This window comes from Porites lutea, chromosome 8 (genome assembly GCF_958299795.1).
Source record: "Porites lutea chromosome 8, jaPorLute2.1, whole genome shotgun sequence".
NCBI lineage: Eukaryota > Metazoa > Cnidaria > Anthozoa > Scleractinia > Poritidae > Porites > Porites lutea.
The window spans coordinates 33,831,140-33,853,446 of record NC_133208.1 but is presented as its reverse complement, the minus strand read 5'-3'; the positions used below and the strand labels follow the sequence as shown (position 1 = coordinate 33,853,446).

Sequence of the window (22,307 nt, the reverse complement as noted above, 5' to 3'; positions counted from 1 at the left end):
GAATCGTGATTCCTTTCATGGACATGAAAAGTCAAACATGTTCACGGCGTTTTTTTCCCGGCCTCGATATCTCCAGTTTAAAGTGTTGTGGCCAGCGAGGGAATCGTATGGAGTATAAATGGTAAAGTAATAGCTACAATTAAATGCAAAAAAGGTGTGAAAAGCATTTTAAAAAGCACCTACCACGATGTAGGGCCCTTTTGTAACCTTTTTGTGACATCTTTACAGCTTTTTCTCTTCTGTTTTAACGCTCGAATTTGTCTTTTTACATGCGTATGTTACTTTAAGTGAACTGTGTATAGTTTAAGTTTCACGAGTTACCACTTTAAATTGACAATGCTATTATCAAAAGGGAAAGAAGTAACAAAAGTGCCCTACTTTTCCTCTAGAGAGAGAGAGAGAGAGAGAGAGAAAAGAAGAAGAAGAAGAAGAAGAAGAAGAAGAAGAAGAAGAAGAAGAAGAAACCAACAAACACATAAACTTTGAGCAGAACAATATACTCTCTTTGTATGTAAATAGAGTTTGAAAATGATAAATAAAAAAGAAATGAATTAGAACGGTAAAGCGGAAAGTGTCAGTTGAGTAGTTTAAAGTAATAAATTAATTAAGCTAAAGTGACAATATCTTACCACGAAAACAAAGGGGTTTCTTCAAAAATGCCGGCTGTGAAAAAAAGGTCAGTTCTGGAAAAAAGGAGGCCCAAAATTAAAAACAATTATAAGGAATGAGGAGAATTTCCGTAGAGAAATACTTACGTCTGGAAAGAAATGGCTCCTCTAGGGTAAATGTAACAAAATAGTGAAAAACACGGAACAAAAATCTGTCGTAACAAAAAAATTTTTCTGGGTAACTTTTCTTGCTGAAACCTCGAAAGACTTGGAAATAATCCTCATAACTTTTGTACTGAGTTTTACGAATAGTCTTTCACGCACTAGCCTTTATTTTAGCCTTAGACATGTTTCGTTTATTCAAACCTCTTCAGGAAAGGAACATTTGGATGGCATGGATAGGGACGTTTCTCAGTCTGTGTTAAGAAGACATGCGAACGATTGCCATAACGGGGTAATCCCAGACTATGAGATGAATGTGACTGGGGTTTACCACGGTGACGCTATGCTTAGGCAAATAACTGAATCCATCAAAATCAGACGAGAAGGATCTATAAATAACAAAACGGAATGGAACTCTATAACATTGCCGCACGCGGCAATAGTGAAGTAATTGATGGGTTGTAATTTTAAGCAGTTGCGCGCGCCTTCTTGCACGCGCTTGAGGGTGAGCGTACACGTTTGCTTGTTTGAATGTAACAACGTATTGTAACAGTTTTAACTGAAGAGGTTTGAATAAACGAAACATGTCTAAGGCTAAAATAAAGGCTAGTGCGTGAAAGACTATTCGTAAAACTCAGTACAATAGTTATGAGGATTAAAAAACTTTTTTGTCAAAACAAATTAAAATTGACGCCAGAATGACGCGAGCCAATGACGTACGAGAAAGGTGTCGCAATGATTGATGGGATAACAGTCAAATTTTCGAAGGATATGAGCGGCCATGAGGGTTGAATTTGTGTCTATAAAGCGTAGAAATCTGTCTTCTCAAGACCAGGTGTCGAAGTATTTATGGAGTGGCAGTTATCGTAGTGTGCTGGGGTGGATTAGTAGTAAGCGGGTTTTGTTTGGAGTTATATCGAAATCGGTGAGTCGGAACAACAACTTCAGTATGATCGATCGTTCTTCTCGTTAAGAAAACTGGAGCTGAGTTCAGGAGCTGAGTGCAGGTTGAGCTACAATCTTGGACAAAACAAAATGGAACAGCAAACCCCCATCCCCCCCAAATCAAGGATGAAGGCGCGCGAAGGGCAAAAACGCGCCATTTTCCCATCCTTGATTTGGGGGGGAGGGGGGTCTAGGTTTTCCATTTATTTTGTCCAAGATTGTAGCAATCTGGTCGCTGGAGGTAAGGAATCGAAGTTAAGTATTCACGATATGATATATCGTTCTTTTTGTGATGACGATGAGTTTAGTCTGAAAGAGTTGTCTGTGTGCGAGTCATGTTTTACAAGGATAAAGATGGTAAAATTTCGCTAGACTACATGTAAGGAGAGGAGTTTCAAAACATGGCAGTGTAAAAAGGAGGAGACGCGATACGATGCCGCAGTGAAATAAGCAGTGACTGCATTTAAGATAAAACCATCTGGATAAATTTATTGATAAAGTCCTAGTAAATGAATGAGAATTACAATGCTAAAAAAGCTTATGGTAGGGAATGTGAAAATCGATTAAAATATAAGGGTATTTACATAAACATGGTAGTGTAACTTTTTGGTGAAAGTAAATATCTAGTAGAATGAATTAAAACTTGATTACACACAAGTGCCAAATTTAAAAATTATTAAAGCTTGAAGCTATTTAAGTAGTGCGATAAGTGTTCATATGTCCATTGATGTTGTATGTTGTTTAGGGTATAATAAGTTAAATTTGTAGTGCTAAAACTATATAGAGAACCGCATTAGAAGTGGAGAAACTATGTACGTGGTGGTAGATGATGATATAAATAACCAGCAAAGATTTGGCAAAAGGAAAATTGGCTGCTGGTAGATCACTCATTCCACGTTAAGTGGGTAAATTACCATTTTTTAGTGTCCATGGCAAGTTTTGAGGACTCAAATTGTTTTCCCATGATCATTTCGCTGAAAAATACTTAAAATATGCCCAAATAAATAGCGACAGTACCCATTTGTGCTCCTGTAGACAGTAACTTTGAGGGAATCAAGGCCAAAAGTGTCCAAAAAATGCAATTTCAGCTATGTCCGCAGAGAGGGTGGGTATAGAAGGTTACGGTATATTTGTGCTTGTCGCCTTATATTATGGAAACTAATCAATCCAATGTCTCGGGAGGGACCTAAACTAAAGTCCTACATGATCATTTCTCACTGCAGGTCAGTTTTGTTGCTTTTAACTACAGTGAACTGGTGTCCGCTATTTTTATGAAACTTCCGTTACCGATCTGAGGGCAGATCACAAATGGCCTAGAAATAAATACTGCGAATGATTTATATCGGGTAAATATTACTTGAGTTTGCTCTTTTTGATACGCAATTCATAAAATGAAGAGCAAAAGCCTGTGGAAAGAAATCCCTCTCACAATAGCAGGATTTAGGGTGAACAGTTAAGGTTGTAAATTCCGTTAGTAAGATTACAGTAGGAAAAAATGAAAAGTGGGTCGTGCTGATTTTTGTGGTGACGGAGGAGCTAGTGAGGATTATTATGGAGTATGTTTGGTTTTTCCGAGTTATTAATTTCACTTAAAGATGTAACAGAAAAGGTAGAATTTTAACTTCCGTTACCAAGAATTTGTCCGGTCTCTAAGACATGGGATAAACGTCAGGTAAATTTCGCTAAATGCTGTCACACGATTGCCCCATCAAACAACTCAAGCCTTGTTGACATCTGGTAAAGATTTCGTAATAAGTAACCCTCATACGTGTTCCATTGGTGACATACCTCTCTGTCAAGTATGATAAGGGAATTTTAGCTGAGTCTATGGTTCGCTGAGTTTTTTTTTGCATAGTTTAAAGAAGTTTATTTTCCTTTGAGGTATTTCTAGGCAATTTAGAAATATAAGATGAAAATGAGACAGGCATCTTGATCATTTTAAATTTTTTTTTAAAGTAACGGAGGTTACACAAAACAGGAAGTGGATTATCTGAAGTTGTTTTCACTAGTTCAACCCTCTTTCCTGTGAATGGACTTTACAATATTCATGTATTACAATTCTTGTACGAATTCTAACAGATTACCATGTATCTATTAATTTTTTTTCTTTCAATTCAATTTATTTTGCTCATTTTGTTGTTTTTCCGCCTCGTTCCACCACAAAATTCCAAAATTTCATCCAAAATTGTTTAGCATTAATTCAATTCAATAGAATAAGTCATATGCATTGTTATTTAAGACGGTCTGTAATCCTGAAAGTAAGTAGTTGGAAGAGAAATGAAATATTATCTTCCTTCTGTAACTTCCGTTACCGAAATTTATTTGGTAATCACTCGTTTTCTTCTAGATCACATGTTTCCAAACTATAATAAAGGTAGACAACACTTTCTTTCCTCACATTTAGCAAAATAATGTTTAGTCTGACGGCTTTTTGAAAGAAAAAACATTTTAAAAAACACAGCAATTTTAAATTCTCAATATTTTGTTACGTCAGACCAAAGTACACCATGGCAGAACAACTTGACTTGTTCATTCCTTGAGCCACTGACTTGACTAAAATGTAAAACTCAGACCTTAGCCTGCCACGGATTTCGGTAGTAGCTTCATGTAGGGCAGTTGTAGTTTGTCTTGTGGGGTGGGGTCCAACAGTCGCGAGTTGTCGTGGTTCGTGATAACAGTTGAGAATCGTTTTTTGAGTTGGCCAAGTAGTGTGTAGGAGTTAGTGATGGTTTGTTTACAGTTAAAGTTGTCGATACGTCTGTAGGTAGAAAGGTCGGAGAGATGTCATTTGTACTCGGTGGAGAACCATGAGGTAGGCACAAGAGCCCAACCCATGTTTTTGTCAGAAACTGTAAGTATTATGTCATTGTCGTTCTGTACGTCTGTAATGTAAGATGTGGTGTGTGGGTGGGTGTTACATAATTTAGGATAAATAATAGAACGCAATTTAGCAGGTTGCAAAAATTCTTTAGTGAAAGAAACAGTATTGTGAACATAGTCGATGAGGTGAAGGTTGAAGTGAGGCCGTAATTGTTCTTGATGTAGTAAAGGAAGCGGATGCATCTGCTTACGGTAAGGATGGAAACGGAGAAGTGATGTGGACGTTTTAGATGAGTTGAGCTTGTTGGTGTGGTTTTTCTTGCGGATAAGTGAGCATAGGGCTGCGTTGACTTCAGATTCGAGGGTTTTTTGGAGAGAAGAGATGTTTGGTGTGGTTGGGGTAGGGATGAAGTTAGTTCCTTTGTTGAGTAAAGAGATGGCATCAGGTGGCAGTGATGTGGAAGTGAAGTTGTGAACTTTGTTTGATGTGAAGATAGTTTGATTTTTTCTGATCCAGTAAAAGTGGCGCGTTGTGACTTTAGATTCTGTTCCATGATATGGGCGGTGTTTGAGGAAGAAAGGGTGCTTCTTGTCTGGAAAAGGTAGAGGAAGAGTCTGTGGGCATTGTTGGTTTTTCCGTAGTTACTAAAACCCGGAACGACCCACAATGACCCACAACGATCCACAACGACCCACAACGACCCACAACGATCCACAACGATCCACAACGATCCCACAACGATCATCAAAAATTGAAAAGCATACTGAATAGCAAACATAACGACTCACAACTACCCAGAATACCTTTGATAGTCCGGTAACACATTCATAAGGTTGTCAAAAACAGGACAAAATAAATGAGCAAATGCAGCTTTTCACGAGAAAGAATCTCCATTCAGAGACACATTTGTAAGTACGATCGATGTCTCTTCGGCCGGCCATCGAATAAATATTTGTATAAGTCCCATGAAAAGTTTCATCAGCTTTGTTCTCAGTAAACATCCATCTTGAGACTACTTAGGGTAATTTTCGTCTACATTCGTGCCGCGACGCGCCCTTTGTAGTAACTACGGTCCGCTACAAAGTAAATCATTAATAGACCTTATTCCTGAAGCAAGGCCTCAACGAAGTGTTAGAGCGGTTTTCACTTGACTGTCGTAAAACCAAAACCAAAGTAAATACACTAGCCAACCAAAGGGCGTAGTAAAACCAAAACCAAAACCAAAACCAATCCCTTTCGACAGTCAAGTGAAGACCGCTCTATTTGTCAAGTATAGTTATCTCTCCATTTGTTCTTTGGTTACATTAGGGATTAGGGGGGGGGAGGGGAATTTTCGAGCCGCAGGAATTTTTTTTTGTGATCAAATTCCTTGTATGAATTTTTTTATAGGCAATAGCATGAATATTTTTTAGGGTTAATTGGCGTGCAAGAATTTTTTTTCATTTAATTTCCCCTTGCGCGATTTTTTTTTTGTACTTCGCCCCCCCCCCCCCCCCCCCCATAAGTTTTCTTATCGAGTGACAAACAAGGTCATCTGTCATGAATGAAGGGGAAAAGTCGCGTCACTCGGCATGACTCCAGGTGACGGCATGATGCATTACAGATCCACACGCGTCCATGCATATAGTCGATGATGGCGGCCACGCGGGAAGACCCGGTTGTCGTGTCTGACTCATCTGACGTCTTATCTGACACAGAAAATGGTGAGTGGCTAGAGCTAGAACTACAATAATTACTATAATCACTAATTAAATGGTACAAAGAGCAAAACATAGGTGAAACAGAAGAGACACTTGTGCCTTAATGTTCAGAGTCGAAGTCAGTGAACTTCACCTTTTCTGGTAATAACATTAAGCTTTTTCTATTCCATAATGAACTACATTTAGAGACATGTTAGGTTATCGTTTTCGTTATCGTTATCGTTGTTAGTATTGATTGATATTGATGTCAACCGGCCAGAAGAGACACTTGTGCCTTATTAAATGTTGATGATGGTATCTGGTGCCGTTTGAAATGCATTCAGACATATGTTTTATGCTGTTGTTGTAAACCGGAAGAGACACTTGTGCCTTAATGTTCAGAGTCGAAGTCCGTGAACTTCACCTGTTTTCGTAGTAACATTAAGCTTTTTCTCTTTGATAATGAAACACATTCAGAATTGTGCATCGTTTTCTATCGATTTTCAGAGGTGGAATATCTTTATTAATTCAGTAAGATCATGTTTGAATATGTTAATTCATGGAGTAAATTAAAGGCTTACTATGTGGTGTTCTATGCTTTTATTCCGTGTTATGAAATGTAGAGAGCCTGACACCAGTCTTGATGGAAAAGGTCTCATGTATATACCCACCACGAGTGCCCAACTACGTAAAACACGTTTCATTATTCAATGCACTATTAAATAACGTCAACGTACCATTCAATTACGTACAGGGGACTCGTGGTGGGTATATACATGAGGTCTCTGCCTGTAAAGGGACACAATTACGTACAATGGAACTCGTGGTAGATATATACATGAGATCTCTGTCGTCGTGATGGTCATTGTCATAACACTGCAATCCCAGTTTGCTTCGTTAGCGCAGAAATCAGCAAGAAACTATAGCGCGTCGCGGCACGAATGTAGATGGATGTTTACGGAGAACAAAGCTGATGAAACTTTTCATGGAACTTATACAAATATTTATTCGATGGCCGGCCGAAGAGACATCGATCGTACTTACAAATGTGTCTCTGAATGGAGATTCTTTCTCGTGAAAAGCTGCATTTGCTCATTTATTTTGTCCTGTTTTTGACAACCTTATGAATGTGTTACCGGACTATCAAAGGTATTCTGGGTAGTTGTGAGTCGTTATGTTTGCTATTCAGTATGCTTTTCAATTTTTGATGATCGTTGTGGATCGTTGTGGGATCGTTGTGGATCGTTGTGGGTCGTTGTGGGTCGTTGTGGATCGTTGTGGGTCATTGTGGGTCGTCCCGGGTTTTAGTAACTACGGTGAGCCGTTATGTTTGCTACTCAGTATGCTTTTCAATTTTTGATGATCGTTGTGGATCGTTGTGGATCGTTGTGGATCGTTGTGGATCGTTGTGGGTCGTTGTGGGTCGTTGTGGATCGTTGTGGATCGTTGTGGGTCATTGTGGGTCGTTCCGGGTTTTAGTAACTACGATTCGCATGTTCACAAGTCAAATTCACATCGATCGGCACTGCATGATCTTTGTCATGGTTAGTCTTTTAATTTCAGCTTGCTTTTGGACCTTTAGCTAGTAAGCTTATATTTTGTAAAATTTATGGCCTTTTGACAGCAGGGCTAAAACATTTTCGTGACTGCTGTTGAAGGTGTATCACGCTGTTGGAGGTGTATCACGGATTCCAGTTGTCAGTTGTTTGCACTTTGTTAATTCCTTGATTGTCTTTTCGTCCTATTAGAATATTATTTTGGGCCCCAAGACAGAAACACTCACTTTTAGAATTCCCAAGATAGATTAAAGAGTAATTATGTTCTAAGACATTTTTCTTGGTTCATTCTCAGACGAGTGTGAAAGCCTGTATTAAATGGTTTCCTTTGCTTTGTCCATATTATTTTTGTTGTGTGCATTGTTTTGATTTGTCGGGTTTTTTGGGTTTCAAGCTTTAAACATGTTACTTCTCAGGCTCACGGGTTTTCACTCTGAGATAACCTGGCCTTATACTCATGCTACAATGTAGTTGAAGCCTTAAGGTAATAGTTAATGTGCACAAGCTACAACATTATTTTCATGATTTTACTTCAATATTACAACTGAAGACAATAATAATTCTTTATTAATTATTGTAATACCGTATGTAACTGTTTTATTTATCCATTTGATGCAATGTCAAACAATGCATACATGTTATAGTCTAAAATATCAAAACTAGAAAAAGAAAACCTATAAGGTGTTCTCAGATTCATGTGTAATTATACCAATATTATAAGCTGTTTGGTTTATTGTTTACTTGATTTGCATTCTACCCCACACCAATTAACACACTGCTGCAAAATTTGTCTTATTTCTTGATTAATTATACTTTAAGGGTGTTTCATTGTTCCAATAAGCTTACATTGAATGACACAGGGACTGTTTTGACTTCTTTGACATAATTTGAGGCAGAACTCCTCTCCAACCCTTACTCATGCAACTTCGATTTCAAATCTTGGCTGTCTGTATCTTACCAAACTAATTGTGGGTCACTACAACTGTACTTGAGTAATACACAGCACTTTTTCTAGCAAAGATTACACAGAGAAACAATTAAGTTTACTCATACTCAAACATGCATTTTAGTATGCAAGCGACTATTACCTTTTTTTCATTCATTAGGAACATGCTATAAATTTGCTTTCCATTTGGGGAATTCAAAAGTCATACATGAGCTTCCATTTTTTCCCTTGCCCTTTTCCTTTACAGTGAGCAGCCATAGGGAGCTTGCTTGCTTGCTAATTTTTTTTAAACGCCTTGTTCTGTGTACCTTGACATTAGAATGTTCCCCATTGTTAATTCAGAGAATGGAACTCCCCAGAAAAACAAAACTTTGTGTAAGAGAGGAGTATAGATACTATCACTATAGGCTTTAATAATTAAATTAAGACATTGAAAAACAACATTGATTTTTCATTTCAAAGTAGATAGCCCATGCTGAAGAATATTAGATTCTGCTGAAGGTTATGCATTGTAAAAGAAAAAAAAACAAGCGAAAACTACTTCAAAGAAACAATATCCAGCAACCATATTCTCATTGACTTTGAGTGCTCACTGGGACAGGAGGGAATGGCTGCAAGCAGGGAATTGAAAGTCTCTTGCATGTCCTATTATTTTTGTTTATTTCCCTAGTGATGTCATCTCAGGCCATATATATGTGAACATGCAGCTGTTCATTGTACAGATTATTTTCTGTATAGTGTGTTCTCCTAGATATTATCTGGAATCTCCTAAAATTATTAATTGTACAGAAAACATAGCCATTCTTCCTAGAAGTCCTAGAAAGATGATGTCCAAAATTTGACATGACTTCTTTACCACTGACTGAAAACACCAAAAAGTAACAGCCCTTTATTCAAGGTTAGAGACTTGTCATTGTAAAGAGGGGGAGGGCCAGTTAATAACTTTCATGAAGGGAAATTGGGGCACATGCATGAATTCGATTCATGCTAGCATACCAGAATGGATTTTTTTAGGGGGAAAGCAGAAATGTGTTTTTTAAAGGGCAGGTTAGGATTTGAACATAGCCTACTTCCATAGCACCAGTTCTCTCCCACTGCCCCCCCCCCCTCCAATATCCCCCTCAGCCTAACATTTCCACACTATAGTGCCCAAATCCTGTTCATCAAGTGCCAACTAGAATTCTTCACCACATCTTTTAACATGCCAATCATAACTAAGACATCTTCGAATTTCTTTTGAAAAATTGTTTATAACTACATCACTTGTTTTGCCACGCCCCTGTTTTATCAAGAAATCATTTGATTCGAAATCCCCACTAGATAGAGAGCCAACCGTTTTCTTGTCTTTATCCATCTTGAATGCGGTGTCAAATAATTTATATCTAGAGAAAGTCACCTACACCTTTCAGAAAGCGAAGTTAAATGGGTTGAAAAAAAATCGCGATGACGTTTCACTGCCGTTGTCGTCGTGCTTGCGTAAACTCCCTTTCTCGGTTTTGTCACCATCTTTATTATCTTGATTCACTCGTAGATTTATCAAACCTGTCCGCGGTCAGGGGGTTACTGTTTAATGCAGGTTTGACTGCATGTATTCGTTTGAATCACAACCGAAACTTCCCAAATCACTACTCCATTTCCGGACTATTAGACTATGAGTTGTCCCTTAGTTTCCTCAAGGATAATACGCGAGCGCACGTGAAACTCACCACCAGATGATACCTGGAGAGTAGAGAGAATACGGTGACAACTTCGGCAGCGTTCTATTGATCGTATTCTGGAATAAGGAAACGCAAAGGATTAAGTGTTAAAAATATCTTGCACCGTGATTTTTGGACTACTTGAATATTTTTTGTTTTACTCACTTTTTATAAGATAAATTAGATAAATCGTTCATGAAGTAAAAATTTGTAAAACTGAAATACAGTATAAAACTATACGCTGTGTCTACATGTCCAGCAGCCGGGAAGGGTCTTAAAGAAACAAAATGCCCAACAGTCCAAAATGTTTCAAGAATTTCTGCACAATCCCTTTTTCTGATCCTCTGAAAGTATTATATCATCATTTAGAATTACCAAGCGGTCAGCAAAACAAGAATCGCTTCGCAGCTCAGTAGTTGTGGTTTCTTGGGAATAGAGTATAGTCAGGAGCATAATCAGCAGGAGTCCTCGTTAAACGTTACTTGATGAATTCATTTGATAAAGATTTTGCCGTGACTAAATGCTGATGTGCTTGATAGATTGTTGAATATTACTGTGACTGTATGGTGGAATCAGCTCAAATGGCGTTGTCCTCACCAAATTTCCCCGTAAGTGTCTTATATCCTGGACCTTAAGATGATTCATCATGGCGAGAAATAGCTGAGAAATAGCCATGGCCCAGGCCAAGTTCCCCAAGGGGACCGCCGCAAAAACACTCATCCGGTCTGAGTGACAGTCCCCACCAAGCCTAACCCTTTGTTGTCTGTCTTTTAAAAGTCTGTAATCCAATTCATGGTGGTAGCTTTAGGCGTTGCACCCAAGCTATGGAGTTTGGCCACTAGCGTCTAGCTAGCAGTAAGTGCTAAGGTCGTGGGTGATCCAGGCTCCAGGGATTAAATCATACTGTTTAGGATCTGTAGATGATAAAACTGTGGGCTTCAAGGATTTGTTGATGACAACGGCTTCAACGATATTGGATAATGTGGATGTTACCGTGATTGGTCTCAAATCCTTGTCAAACACAGTCACCGAAATGTCAGGAATGACACCAGGCTTCCAAGCACGAAGACATCTGCATTCTGAGAAGGAAAAGTTCAAGATATAGCGATTGGTGCAGCCAGTGTAACAGCAAACATTTTAAGCATTACCTAGAAGTCCATATAATGTTCTCACAGGTAGAACTTTCCTCGCAACCGATAAATATGTGACAGGAATTGAATAGTCACCATCGGGTACACGAGCACAGTTCGCTAGGGGCATGTTGTCCTTCCTAACAATTAGAAATGTCTCACTTATCTTTCCCTCTTAAAACAGTCTCTTTACAGACATAGTCAGGACGGATACCCAACACCAGGTCACGCCTGTTGTTTGTTCATCATCGTAAACGATGACTACGGACATCACGAGGTGTGGGATTTACTGCGAAATAATACTGTAAATTTCTTCACTACAACTTTCTGGCCTCAATTGTCCCACTGCCTCTCCTTTTCTAATTACTTTCACGAAGTTGTGGTAGATGTTCGCAGATCTGGAAAGATTGCTGCAAATATACGTGAACTTGTCAACGGACTTGAGTGTCTCCTTTTTGACAGTGATAGCTGGTACCACTTACGCCTTCTAAGGGGTAGGCTGGTGAAGAACTTGAGTAGTTTTGGTACTAACTGTTAGACCAAAGTTGTGGGAAGCATTAGGAAAGCAGTCGACAGTCGATACTCATTTCAACGGGGACTCGATGACGACGTTGAGCATCCAGTCATCTGCGAAAAAGACATCACACACTATAGCCTCTTTGAGCTTGGTCATTGCCTGTAGCCTACCCAAGTAAATAGTCTTTCATCGGTCCTGTACCTAGTAATCAGGATACCACCATCACTTTCTTCGACGTTGCAGAAGAAGTCCGCCAACAAATTGACTGTTAGCATCCTGCTTAACAGTGTGGAGGTAGCGACACAGCCTTTCTTGAGTCCGTTAGTGACTGGAAATGCTTCAGAGGAGTTTCCATTGTCCAGTACTCGAGCAAGCATGTCATCGTGGAAATGACGCACCATACTGTTGAACTTATCTGGACAGCCAAAGTTGCCACGATTTTCCACACTCCCTAGCAGTCGACAGTGTCAAGGCCTTTGTCAGATCTATAAACGTTATGTCGAAATTTCTATACTGTTCTTAGCACTTTTCCTGAAGTTGCCGTGCAGCAAACGGCACCATGTTGGCAGTTTCACAGCCCTTCCAGAAGCCATACGCACTCTCTGGTAAGTGGCCATTGGTTGAAGAGGATTCTTGCAAGGATCTTGCCAGCGATGACTATCAGAGGAATCCCTCCGTGATTGCCGCACGATTGCCTGTTTCACTTTCACTTATATAGGTGGGCAATGGCTTCAACGTTGATGGACTGGGGCGTATTTAGGACGCTGATGAAATATTCCACTTAACTCTCCAGGATGGCGTTCTTCTCACTATGTAGCGTTGTTCCCTCTAGTGGTGATGTTCCAGAGGACTGAGGCCCATAAATGTTCCTCACGACATTATAGAAGCTTTTAGTTTTGTTATTGTCAGCATCTGCCTTTTTGTTGAAACAGGAGTCACAGCGCCTTGAGGTTAGTTGTACATGTTGAGTTTTCAGGTAATTCCCGGCAGTCTGCTCTGCACATCGCCCTTGTCACTCTAACGTCCTGCCTGTCTCTTCTCCAGACGAGCACATAATCGATCAGATGCCAGTGCTTGCTGCGTGGGTGCGTCCACTACGTCTGTGTGTAGGTGGGTAAACGATAAACTGCATGTGAGATGCACAGGTCTCCAAAAGTAACAGTCCATTACTGTTACATGTCCTAACCCCATTTCTCCCTATGACTCCCTCCATTACCCGCTCTAGCATGAGAGGCGTAGACAATAATGCGTTTGTCCTACTTTGGCACGCCTTCGATGATGTCTTTTAAGTCCTTGCAGAATTTATATTTCATCTCCTCAAGATTCGTCATTGTTGGAGCATATTTACTGATAACAGGGGCGTAACGGTTTCCTCGGCGAGAGAGCCGAAAAGCCATGAGGCGATCGTTGATTCCTTAGGGAATTTTGTTAAACGTACTGATCAGATATGTTTTGACGGCAGATCCCACTCCTGATTCACGATGTTCTTCACTGTAGCGATCGATCGAGAAAAAGCCAGGCTTCGATCAGCTGACTTTTATTTGCTAACCTTGTCTCACTACGCTGGGATATGAATGTTGTATCTGCCCAGTTCTCTTGCAACTAGAGCTGTCCGTCTCAGGTCTGTAAGCTTTGGTGCTGTCCATGAGCGTATGCACATTCCATGTGCCGATCGATCGCGATGTGAGCTTTGTTTTCATCTTGATGTTTCGACCGCATAGATAGGATCCCCTCCTGCCGCGGTAAGCTAAGGCAGCCTTTGTTGGGAGCATCTTTTCTAGCCCCTTCCTCAGGTGATGGTGGAACACAGAAGAATTCCTAAAGGGGAATGCTCAGACATTCAGGGGAGATGCCGAACTCCACCGCTCCTTCAGTCCAGTAGCGAACGAACCTAGTATGTTGTGACCACAGCTTCCAGTGGCAGTGAATCTGCACCTGCGGCCTCGTCACACGCCCTTTGCGACAGAGCTTTAAGGATGAGTGGGTATGATATCTCAGTCACTTGCACGTGAATTGGATTAAGGTGTGGGAGAGTTGCGCCGTGTCGTGAGCCTCACTCTCTCGCCCTGAAAGTTTTAGGCCCTTGCGCGGGACATAGGCGAGGTGGCTGGAGATAAAGCAGGAAGCTTTACAGCGCCAGCTGCATGCGAACCGTTGGCTCATAATAAGCTCATTCGTCCTTTGACAGGCCTCGCCCTGCTGGGTGACTCCACACCATTCTACAATTTAGGGGCCGCAACCAAAATGGCTCAGTTCTAGCTCTTTGATAAGACAGAGTAGTGAACGTGACCCTGATCTTATAGTTCGTGATGGATGATGGACTTTTATTAGAGACTTCAAGTAGTCTACCAAGTGGCCATTTATGGCCTTGTAGTGAGGTTAAGGGGAGACTGTTTAATTCACTCCTTTTCTTAACTGGTAGCCAGGGCACGTTTTTTTGATAAAGGCGTGCAATGGTCGAAACGTCACTAGAACACATCATATAACGCACTGCAGTATTCTGAATTTTTTGAAGTTTATCTTTTTGATATCAAGGTATACCATATAAAACACTGTTGCAGTATTCTAATCGAGAAATAACAAGAGCATTAATTAATCAAGTAAACATCCTATTGACCTTACTGCTGGAGTAGCAATTTTACAAACTTCATTGATGTGAGCACTAAACGACAAATTATTATTCATTATGAAACCTACGTTACTAGCTTTCTTCTTAAAGTCAATTCCTGTAAATGTAATGGTTGCTTCGTAAACCATGATGGGAAATGATTGCGTAGCTTAGGCCTGTGCCGATTGTGCTCGGCAACTTTTCAGCAACTTTTAGCGTTTGGAGCAACTAAGTCGAGCAACCGAGAGTAATTTTTGAGCAAAGTATAAGTTTACAGCACTTATCAAGCACGAAAAAGTCAACGATTTCATAGAAAACTTCAAGGATAGTCCTCTCTGCTAAATGTTTAGCAACCTTAAAACACACAACCTCTCACTTGACCACGTTTCGCAGGCCTGAAAAGGAAATTATTACCGTATGAACAATTAATTAATATCCTTAAATGTTCTTCCAAATTAGCGAGCGATACTCTAAATCTGGCTTCAAGCAATTTTCTTGACCGTAAGCCTCTAAGCCTGTAAGCCCTGTAAGCTTGAAAGCCCTACAAGCCTGAAAGCCCTGTAAGCCCTGTAAGCCCGTACGCCCTGTAAGCCCGTAAGCCCTGTAAGCCCGTAAGCCCTGTAAGCAGTGTAAGCCCGTAAGCCCTGTTAGCCCTGTAAGCCCTGTAAGCCCGTAATCCCTGTTAGCCCTGTAAGCCCTGTAAGCCCGTAAGCCCTGTAAGCCCTGTTAGCCCTGTAAGCCCTGTAAGCCCGTAAGCCCTGTAAGCCCGTAAGCCCGTAAGCCCTGTTAGCCCTGTAAGCCCGTAAGCCCGTAAGCCCTGTTAGCCCTGTAAGCCCTGTAAGCCCGTAAGCCCTGTTAGCCCTGTTAGCCCTGTAAGCCCTGTAAGCCCGTAAGCCCTGTAAGGCCTGTAAGCCCTGTAAGCCCGTAAGCCCTGTAAGCCCTGTAAGCCCTGTAAGCCCGTAAGCCCTGTTAGCCCTGTAAGCCCTGTAAGCCCGTAAGCCCTGTAAGCCCTGTTAGCCCTGCAAGCCCTGTAAGCCCTGTAAGCCCTGTAAGCCCATAAGCTCTGTTAGCCCTGTAAGCCCTGTAAGCCCGTAAGCCCTGTTAGCCCTGTAAGCCCGTACGCCCTGTAAGCCATGTAAGCCCGTAAGCCCTGTAAGCCCGTAAGCCCTGTAAGCAGTGTAAGCCCGTAAGCCCTGTTAGCCCTGTAAGCCCGTAAGCCCTGTTAGCCCTGTAAGCCCTGTAAGCCCGTAAGCCCTGTTAGCCCTGTAAGCCCTGTAAGTCCGTAAGCCCTGTAAGCCCTGTTACCCCTGTAAGCCCTGTAAGCCCGTAAGCCCTGTTAGCCCTGTAAGCCCTGTAAGCCCGTAAGCCCTGTAAACCCTGTAAGCCCTGTAAGCCCGTAAGCCCGTAAGCCCGTAAGCCCTGTAAGCCTTTAAGCCCTGTTAGCCCTGTTAGCCCTGTAAGCCCATAAGCCCTGTAAGCCCTGTAAGCCCTTTAAGCCCATAAGCCCTGTAAGGCCTGTAACCCCTGTAAGCCCTGTAAGCCCTGTAAACCCGTAAGCCGTGTAAGCCCTGTTAGCCCTGTAAGCCCGTAAGCCTGTAAGCCCTGTAAGCCCTGTAAGCCCTGTTAGCCGTGTAAGCCCGTAAGCCCTGTAAACCCTGTTACCACGTAAGCCCTGTTAGCCCCGTAAGTCCTGTAAGCCCTGTAAGCCCCTAAGTGACGTTGCCATGGCAACCACTTTTAGATGAAGGGATCTAGCTAATTTTAGTTTAGAGTAACCCTTATGTTAATTTCTAATCTGTAAGCCTTCTAAGCCCTGTAAGCGGCTTACACGAAAGCTTACGCTGAAAACCTGTCCGTAAATCGTGCCTGGTATGCTTCTTCTTCGCGATGAACTCTTTCGTTGTAGTCCGCGGCTTCTTCCTCGGTAGCAAGGGGTTCGCAACTGTCGTCGTACGGCGCAAATTCAGACAATTCCCCCATCACTTCGTCAACTGTAAAACTTTCTAGATCACTTTCAGATGTCCAGGAAGAGGAATCCGACGGAGATCACATCTTAAACGTGTTGTTAAAAGGCTCTAAACTCACGAACTTTTCCCAAATGCAAAATCTTTTGGTTGATGTTTCTACGTCACAGTGCATAAATCACGTGGTCAAACGCACGACCGCTTTGCGGAGATCTCGCGGGCTATTGCTTTGCGAACTTTGTAATGGCGGACGGTATTTACGCACTTTTCAGTGGGAAATTTCCAGCCCCCGTACGCAAGTATCGTTCCAATTTTTCGCTATTTGTATAATTTTGAACATATACAAAAGATTTATGTTAAAAAAACTCGGAAACAAAAACAAAAATTTTCGTCGTAGTAGCACTTTAATATATCTGAGAAATGAAGGTACTGCCTTTGCATTGCAAACGGTTAGACCTTCGCTTGGCTTGGGTGACCACGCAGACCACGTAAAATGGCAGTCCCGTCTCCACAAGGAGACGTAAAAAATAGTGTCCCCAGTTAGTACTTTCGTGCTAAATACATTGACACTCAAATAAACACAGGCGGCCCAGACGTAGTATGTGTCACTGAATGAATATATTAATATCCACATGGACAAATTAATGCGATGAGTCGTCGAAACTCCCATGGACTAAAATAGTCTAAAAGTCAAAATATAACAAAACGAAGCTAAGATACCTTCAACTGAACGTATCCTTGTCTTTCCTGGCCGGTTTAAGTGGCATTTTGTTGAGTTTTGAAATTGTAGGTACTATCCACTAAAGAAGAATTAAAGGCTGGCTACAAAACAAACAGACCATCTCCACGCGCCTTCACACGAAGCGCTATAAAGTCGAGAATAATCGACGAATCCGCTCCGAATAACCATCGGCTAATCTGCAGGTAACGTGTGCTCCTGCTTCTGGCTCGCTTGTTCCACAAAACCCATCGCAACTGCACAATAATTCCTCGCTCATCAACAACCACTGTTGACCTTTACGCTTCGATATGACCGCAAACGACCAGGTTTAATACGCGACGTGAATATTCAAGCTTAGCGACCGCGTTCGCGCAACAATGCAACACTTGCTATGGGAGGGATGGTACTATTGCTTCTAGGTCAATCGACTGACCGAAGGTTCGCTGCGTTAGTTTTGACCAGAAAACAAAAGGCGATTGCGGGACCGTCCGTAAGTTTTCAACAGGGCAGCCCTGGTTTTCAAGTTCGAATTCCTCTAACGTTCGCTGTCTCAGCTGCTGTCACATTGTTCGTCCAGCCGCTTGCATAGGTTCTTGACTCTACAAGACTTATTTGCTTAGATTAACAACGTCTTACTCCATAATATGTTGTCCAAACTGGTGAAGGAGGACGAGAATTTTCCGCCCAGGAAAAAGGCAAAATCTGGCCCCCGCTATGCAGCTGAATAGAAGATACAGCTGAAGATATCGTAAAGTAAAATTTATGTGCGCGATATCTTTTATTATTATTATTATTATTATTATTATTATTATTATTATTATTCTCAAAACTCAGGGGCACCCAACGATGATTTCCCCCTAAATGCATTGAAAACACATTTAAGGCAGTCCAGAGTACTTTTGATCGAAAAATGCATTCTAAACAGCGCTTACATAAATTTAGTCAGGAGGGCTAAAAGCGAAGCTAATGATTTATAGTTTGCTCATACTAAATATAAAATATATCGTGTAATGCTAAGCGGAGAAGGCAACGAGACAGGGCCACCCAAGGACTGTTTCCTCAAATACTTTCAATTGAAAACACTTCTGTAGCTATTCATAAAGTACTTTTAGCTCTATAGAAATGCATTCTAAGTGGCGCTATAAAATTTGCATCTCAGTGTTCGGCCATTCTACAGGAACTTGAGTCTTTTCGAAATTACGAGGAATTCAGAATTATTTTCCCGAAAATTTTAGATGCAATTTAACGTATTACGAAGGAGATAATTTTTCAGATACCTTCTTTCATCACATTTTTGAATCCGAAAATTTTAGGATTCCATTTTACTCTCTACGAAAAATAGCCTAACCCGGTGAGTGAAATGTGAAAAATTAAAAGTTGGATGCCCTTGACCAGACCTGTGAAAAACAGCAATAGGTCTAATTGCAGCACACTTTCTTGTACATTCCCTTGCCGTTGATTTGTATGACTGCAACGTGAAACGTCCAGAAAACTTCCTGGTTTTCACTTTTTATGGAGAAAATGTGGTACATGTTCTTGTTCACTTTTTCCACTGCCGCTCATTTTTTTTAGCTCCGCTATAAGATTCGTATCTGTTCGGTGCTCCTTGGGAAAATTGGATCTTTTTAAAAATTACATGGGCTTCAATATTATTTTTCCCGATTGATCGACCTGGAAGCAATAGTACCATCCCTCCCATAGCAAGTGCTGCATTGTTGCGCGAACGCGGTCGCTAAGTTTGAATATTCACGTCGCGTATTAAACCTGGTCGTTTGCGGTCATATCGAAGCGTAAAGGTCAACAGTGGTTGTTGATGAGCGAGGAATTATTGTGCAGTTGCGATGGGTTTTGTGGAGCAAGCGAGCCAGAAGCAGGAGCACACGTTACCTGCAGATTAGCCGATGGTTATTTGGAGCGGATTCGTCGATTATTCTCGACTTTCTAGCGCTTCGTGTGAAGGCGCGTGGAGATGGTCTGTTTGTTTTGTAGCTCGCCTTTAATTCTTCTTTAGTGGATAGTACCTACAATTTCAAAACTCAACAAAATGCCACTTAAACCGGCCAGGAAAGACAAGGATACGTTCAGTTGAAGGTATCTTAGCTTTGTTTTGTTATATTTTGACTTTTAGACTATTTTAGTCCATGGGAGTTTCGACGACTCATCGCATTAATTTGTCCATGTGGATATTAATATATTCATTCATTGACACATACTACGTCTGGGCCGCCTGTGAAATAAAGTGCATTATTTACCTCGCGTGTGAATTCACTGCTCATTACGTATGCAGGACTGAAATGTAGAATTACCAATGCATTCAATCTTCGAATAAAAAATACATTAATGCAATCTTGGGGGGTACGCTTGACCTGCCCTGACTGTAAGAGGTTTGTTTTCAAAGCTGAGTCACGAAAACAAACCTCTAAAGTCGACAGTTTCTTCCCTTGGGCGAAACGTTTCTAACAGTGTTAAAATTATTCAAAAACATTTTTCGCCTCTGCTGGCAGTAATTCATCTCAGTCAAAGATAATGAGAGATGATTTTGACCTCTTAATCAAATAAAGAAGTCAAGTATCAGAAACGAGAGAAAACACAAAAACTTCTAAACCACTACGCAGACTCAAGTTTGGGATCTGGCGGCCTTTATTACAATATAAACTACATTAACTTAATACATCATTATTTTGATTCTAATAATTCCTCTGGTACATAAATTAATAACTAGTGATAATTAATAGCCCAAACCCAAGTGTAAAAGGGAGTGTGTTGTGGACGTCAAGTAGTGTGTGTATTAAGAATAGACTTGCAAAGCATGTTGGCTGACCGAAGTCTAATAGTAAGTGGCACAGTGAGGTAAATAAGTATAGTGTCAGAACGCCAATCCCCAAGGGCTTTTATGAGTTCCACCGGCACCCCTGATTGGTATGCGAAAGATGCCCCACCTCGACGGAATGAGTGCCCCGCGTATGACTGAGGGTCAATACCCATGGTAGTTAGGTGGTCTCGTAGTTTAGAAATGAACATGTTATATGTGAAGAAGTGAGCAGTGGGTGAAGGGGCAGACAACCCAGTTGAAGGCTTGACTGTTAGCTGCAGTGGAGTTAGTGAAATGGAAGGCATGTATGATAGCCGTGGTAGGGCATAATTTGCTCCCGGGAATGCAGGGGAGCGGGATATCAACCACCCTTTCCCTAAACTGGATGGTTTTGCTCCATCGAATGGTGACAAGTGTTCCCCAGGAGAAGAACCTAAAATCACTTTTGGTGAGTTGCTTAGACGGGTCGAATTTCCTAGCAGACATAGGTAGCAGGTGGGATTTTCGAAACAGGCCATAGAACGCAACCAGACATATGGCCCAAAAAGAAGAATCAAAACTTTTAGTGAAATTGAGAGTTGCATGCAGGCGCAAGAGGATGGAGGGGGTAATGGGTAATTTTTGGTTTGGCGGTGTACCTATAGCGCGCTTGATGCCAGTGAGTAACGATTTTAGTGGCCAATTATTAAGTAGGGGGTTAGGTAACCCAAATTCTTTGTGAAGTAGGCCGATAATGTTTAGATAACTGCCGATAGATGACGGTTTGAGGGATCTGGCTAAGAAAGCAGCGTATTGTAGTAAGTGCGCCGGGTGTACTGGAACCGGAGTGTAGCCCATGTACGAACAGAAGCGGAGATAGGTGTTGCGATGAGTCTTGTAGGTAGCTTTGGTGGACTCGGCAAACAGTTGTGATCTGTATTGCTGAACTTCGTGGTTAAGTTGGGCCGCCAGGTTCGGGTCTCGAGGATCTGCAAGAGATGAAGCGGTGCCCGTGAATAGACATATGCTTTGTCAGCGGGATGGCGTGTGCGAGAGCTGGCGAAAAGGTATCGCAGAGAAAGGAATAGAAGCTAAGTAATCCCTTTGATTCGTGCATGCGTGAAATAGAATCCGCGAGTGTATTTTTGGCGACTGGTAAATAAACCGCGGTAATATGAAAATTGTAAAAGGCCGAGAGCCAGAAAAGCGCGCGTAATTCCTGCAGTATAACATTGCTAGCCGTAGTTCCTTTGTTTATCATTTGCACAGCCGCTTGATTGTCGCTGTGGATGACGACGCGATTGTTTGACCATAACCCGCACCACCGTTTAGCCGCTAACACTATCGCCAAGGTTTCCTTGTGGTTAATGTGCAGTTCTGTCCATGCTGGGCTGTCCATCGGAAAACTGTGGTAAAACCAGTCTCCCCGGAAATACCCACCGGCTGCTACAGGGCAGGCGTCCGTAGCCACGTCTAGGGTTGGTAAATCGTCGAGAAACAGTCGTGTGCCGTTAAAAACGTTAAGGAAAGTAACCCACCATGCGATGTCGTCACGAAAGGATTGATCCAACCTGAACTTCCCAGCTGGGCGGAGGGCATTCATGGTATCAAGGATTCGTCGCAAAAAAGTGCGGCCGCCGTGAACCACGCGACAAGCCCAGTTCAATTTGCCCGCTAGCCGCTGCAACTGCTTTTTGTTCGCCCGCTGTTTGTTTTGAAATCCGATCACCAGGGCCTGGAGCTCAGCCAACTTGTCATCCGGTAAGGTCATAGTGCAAGCTGTTGTGTCCAGCTGAACGCCAAGAAATGTCAAATTCTGAGTAGGAGCTATCAGTTTATGGTCACTAATGGAAAAGCCGAGGTCTAGAAGAAGCTGTAAGAGCGTGTCATACGCGAACTGACACTGTTCCCGAGTAGCACCTATGACTAAAAAATCATCGACGTAAACAATGATGTCGGGGAACCCTCGTCTGGCCATCATCCGACGCACTGATTGCGTGATGCGGTGGAAAATTGCAGGCGAGCTTTTTGCGCCGAAAGGTAAACGCGTATCATAGAAATAGCTAAAGTGCTGATCCCCAGAAAATTGCCATTTACAACCAGTTGCCGGATAGTTGTCCGGGTGAATAGGTACCGAACGATACGCATGTCGAAGATCAATC

At 41.8% G+C, this 22,307-nt stretch overlaps 2 protein-coding genes across 3 annotated transcripts in view; one reads left to right on the top strand and one right to left on the bottom strand.

Moving 5' to 3' along the window:
- Positions 1–22,307, top strand: part of LOC140946082 (transmembrane protein 18-like) — an 84,902-nt gene that overhangs the window by 37,851 nt on the left and 24,744 nt on the right. The gene's annotated exons all lie outside the window — the stretch shown is intronic.
- Positions 21,101–22,123, bottom strand: LOC140945607 (uncharacterized). Its single transcript, XM_073394620.1, has one exon. The coding sequence runs from the start codon at positions 22,121–22,123 to the stop codon at positions 21,101–21,103; it is 1,023 nt and encodes a 340-aa protein (XP_073250721.1).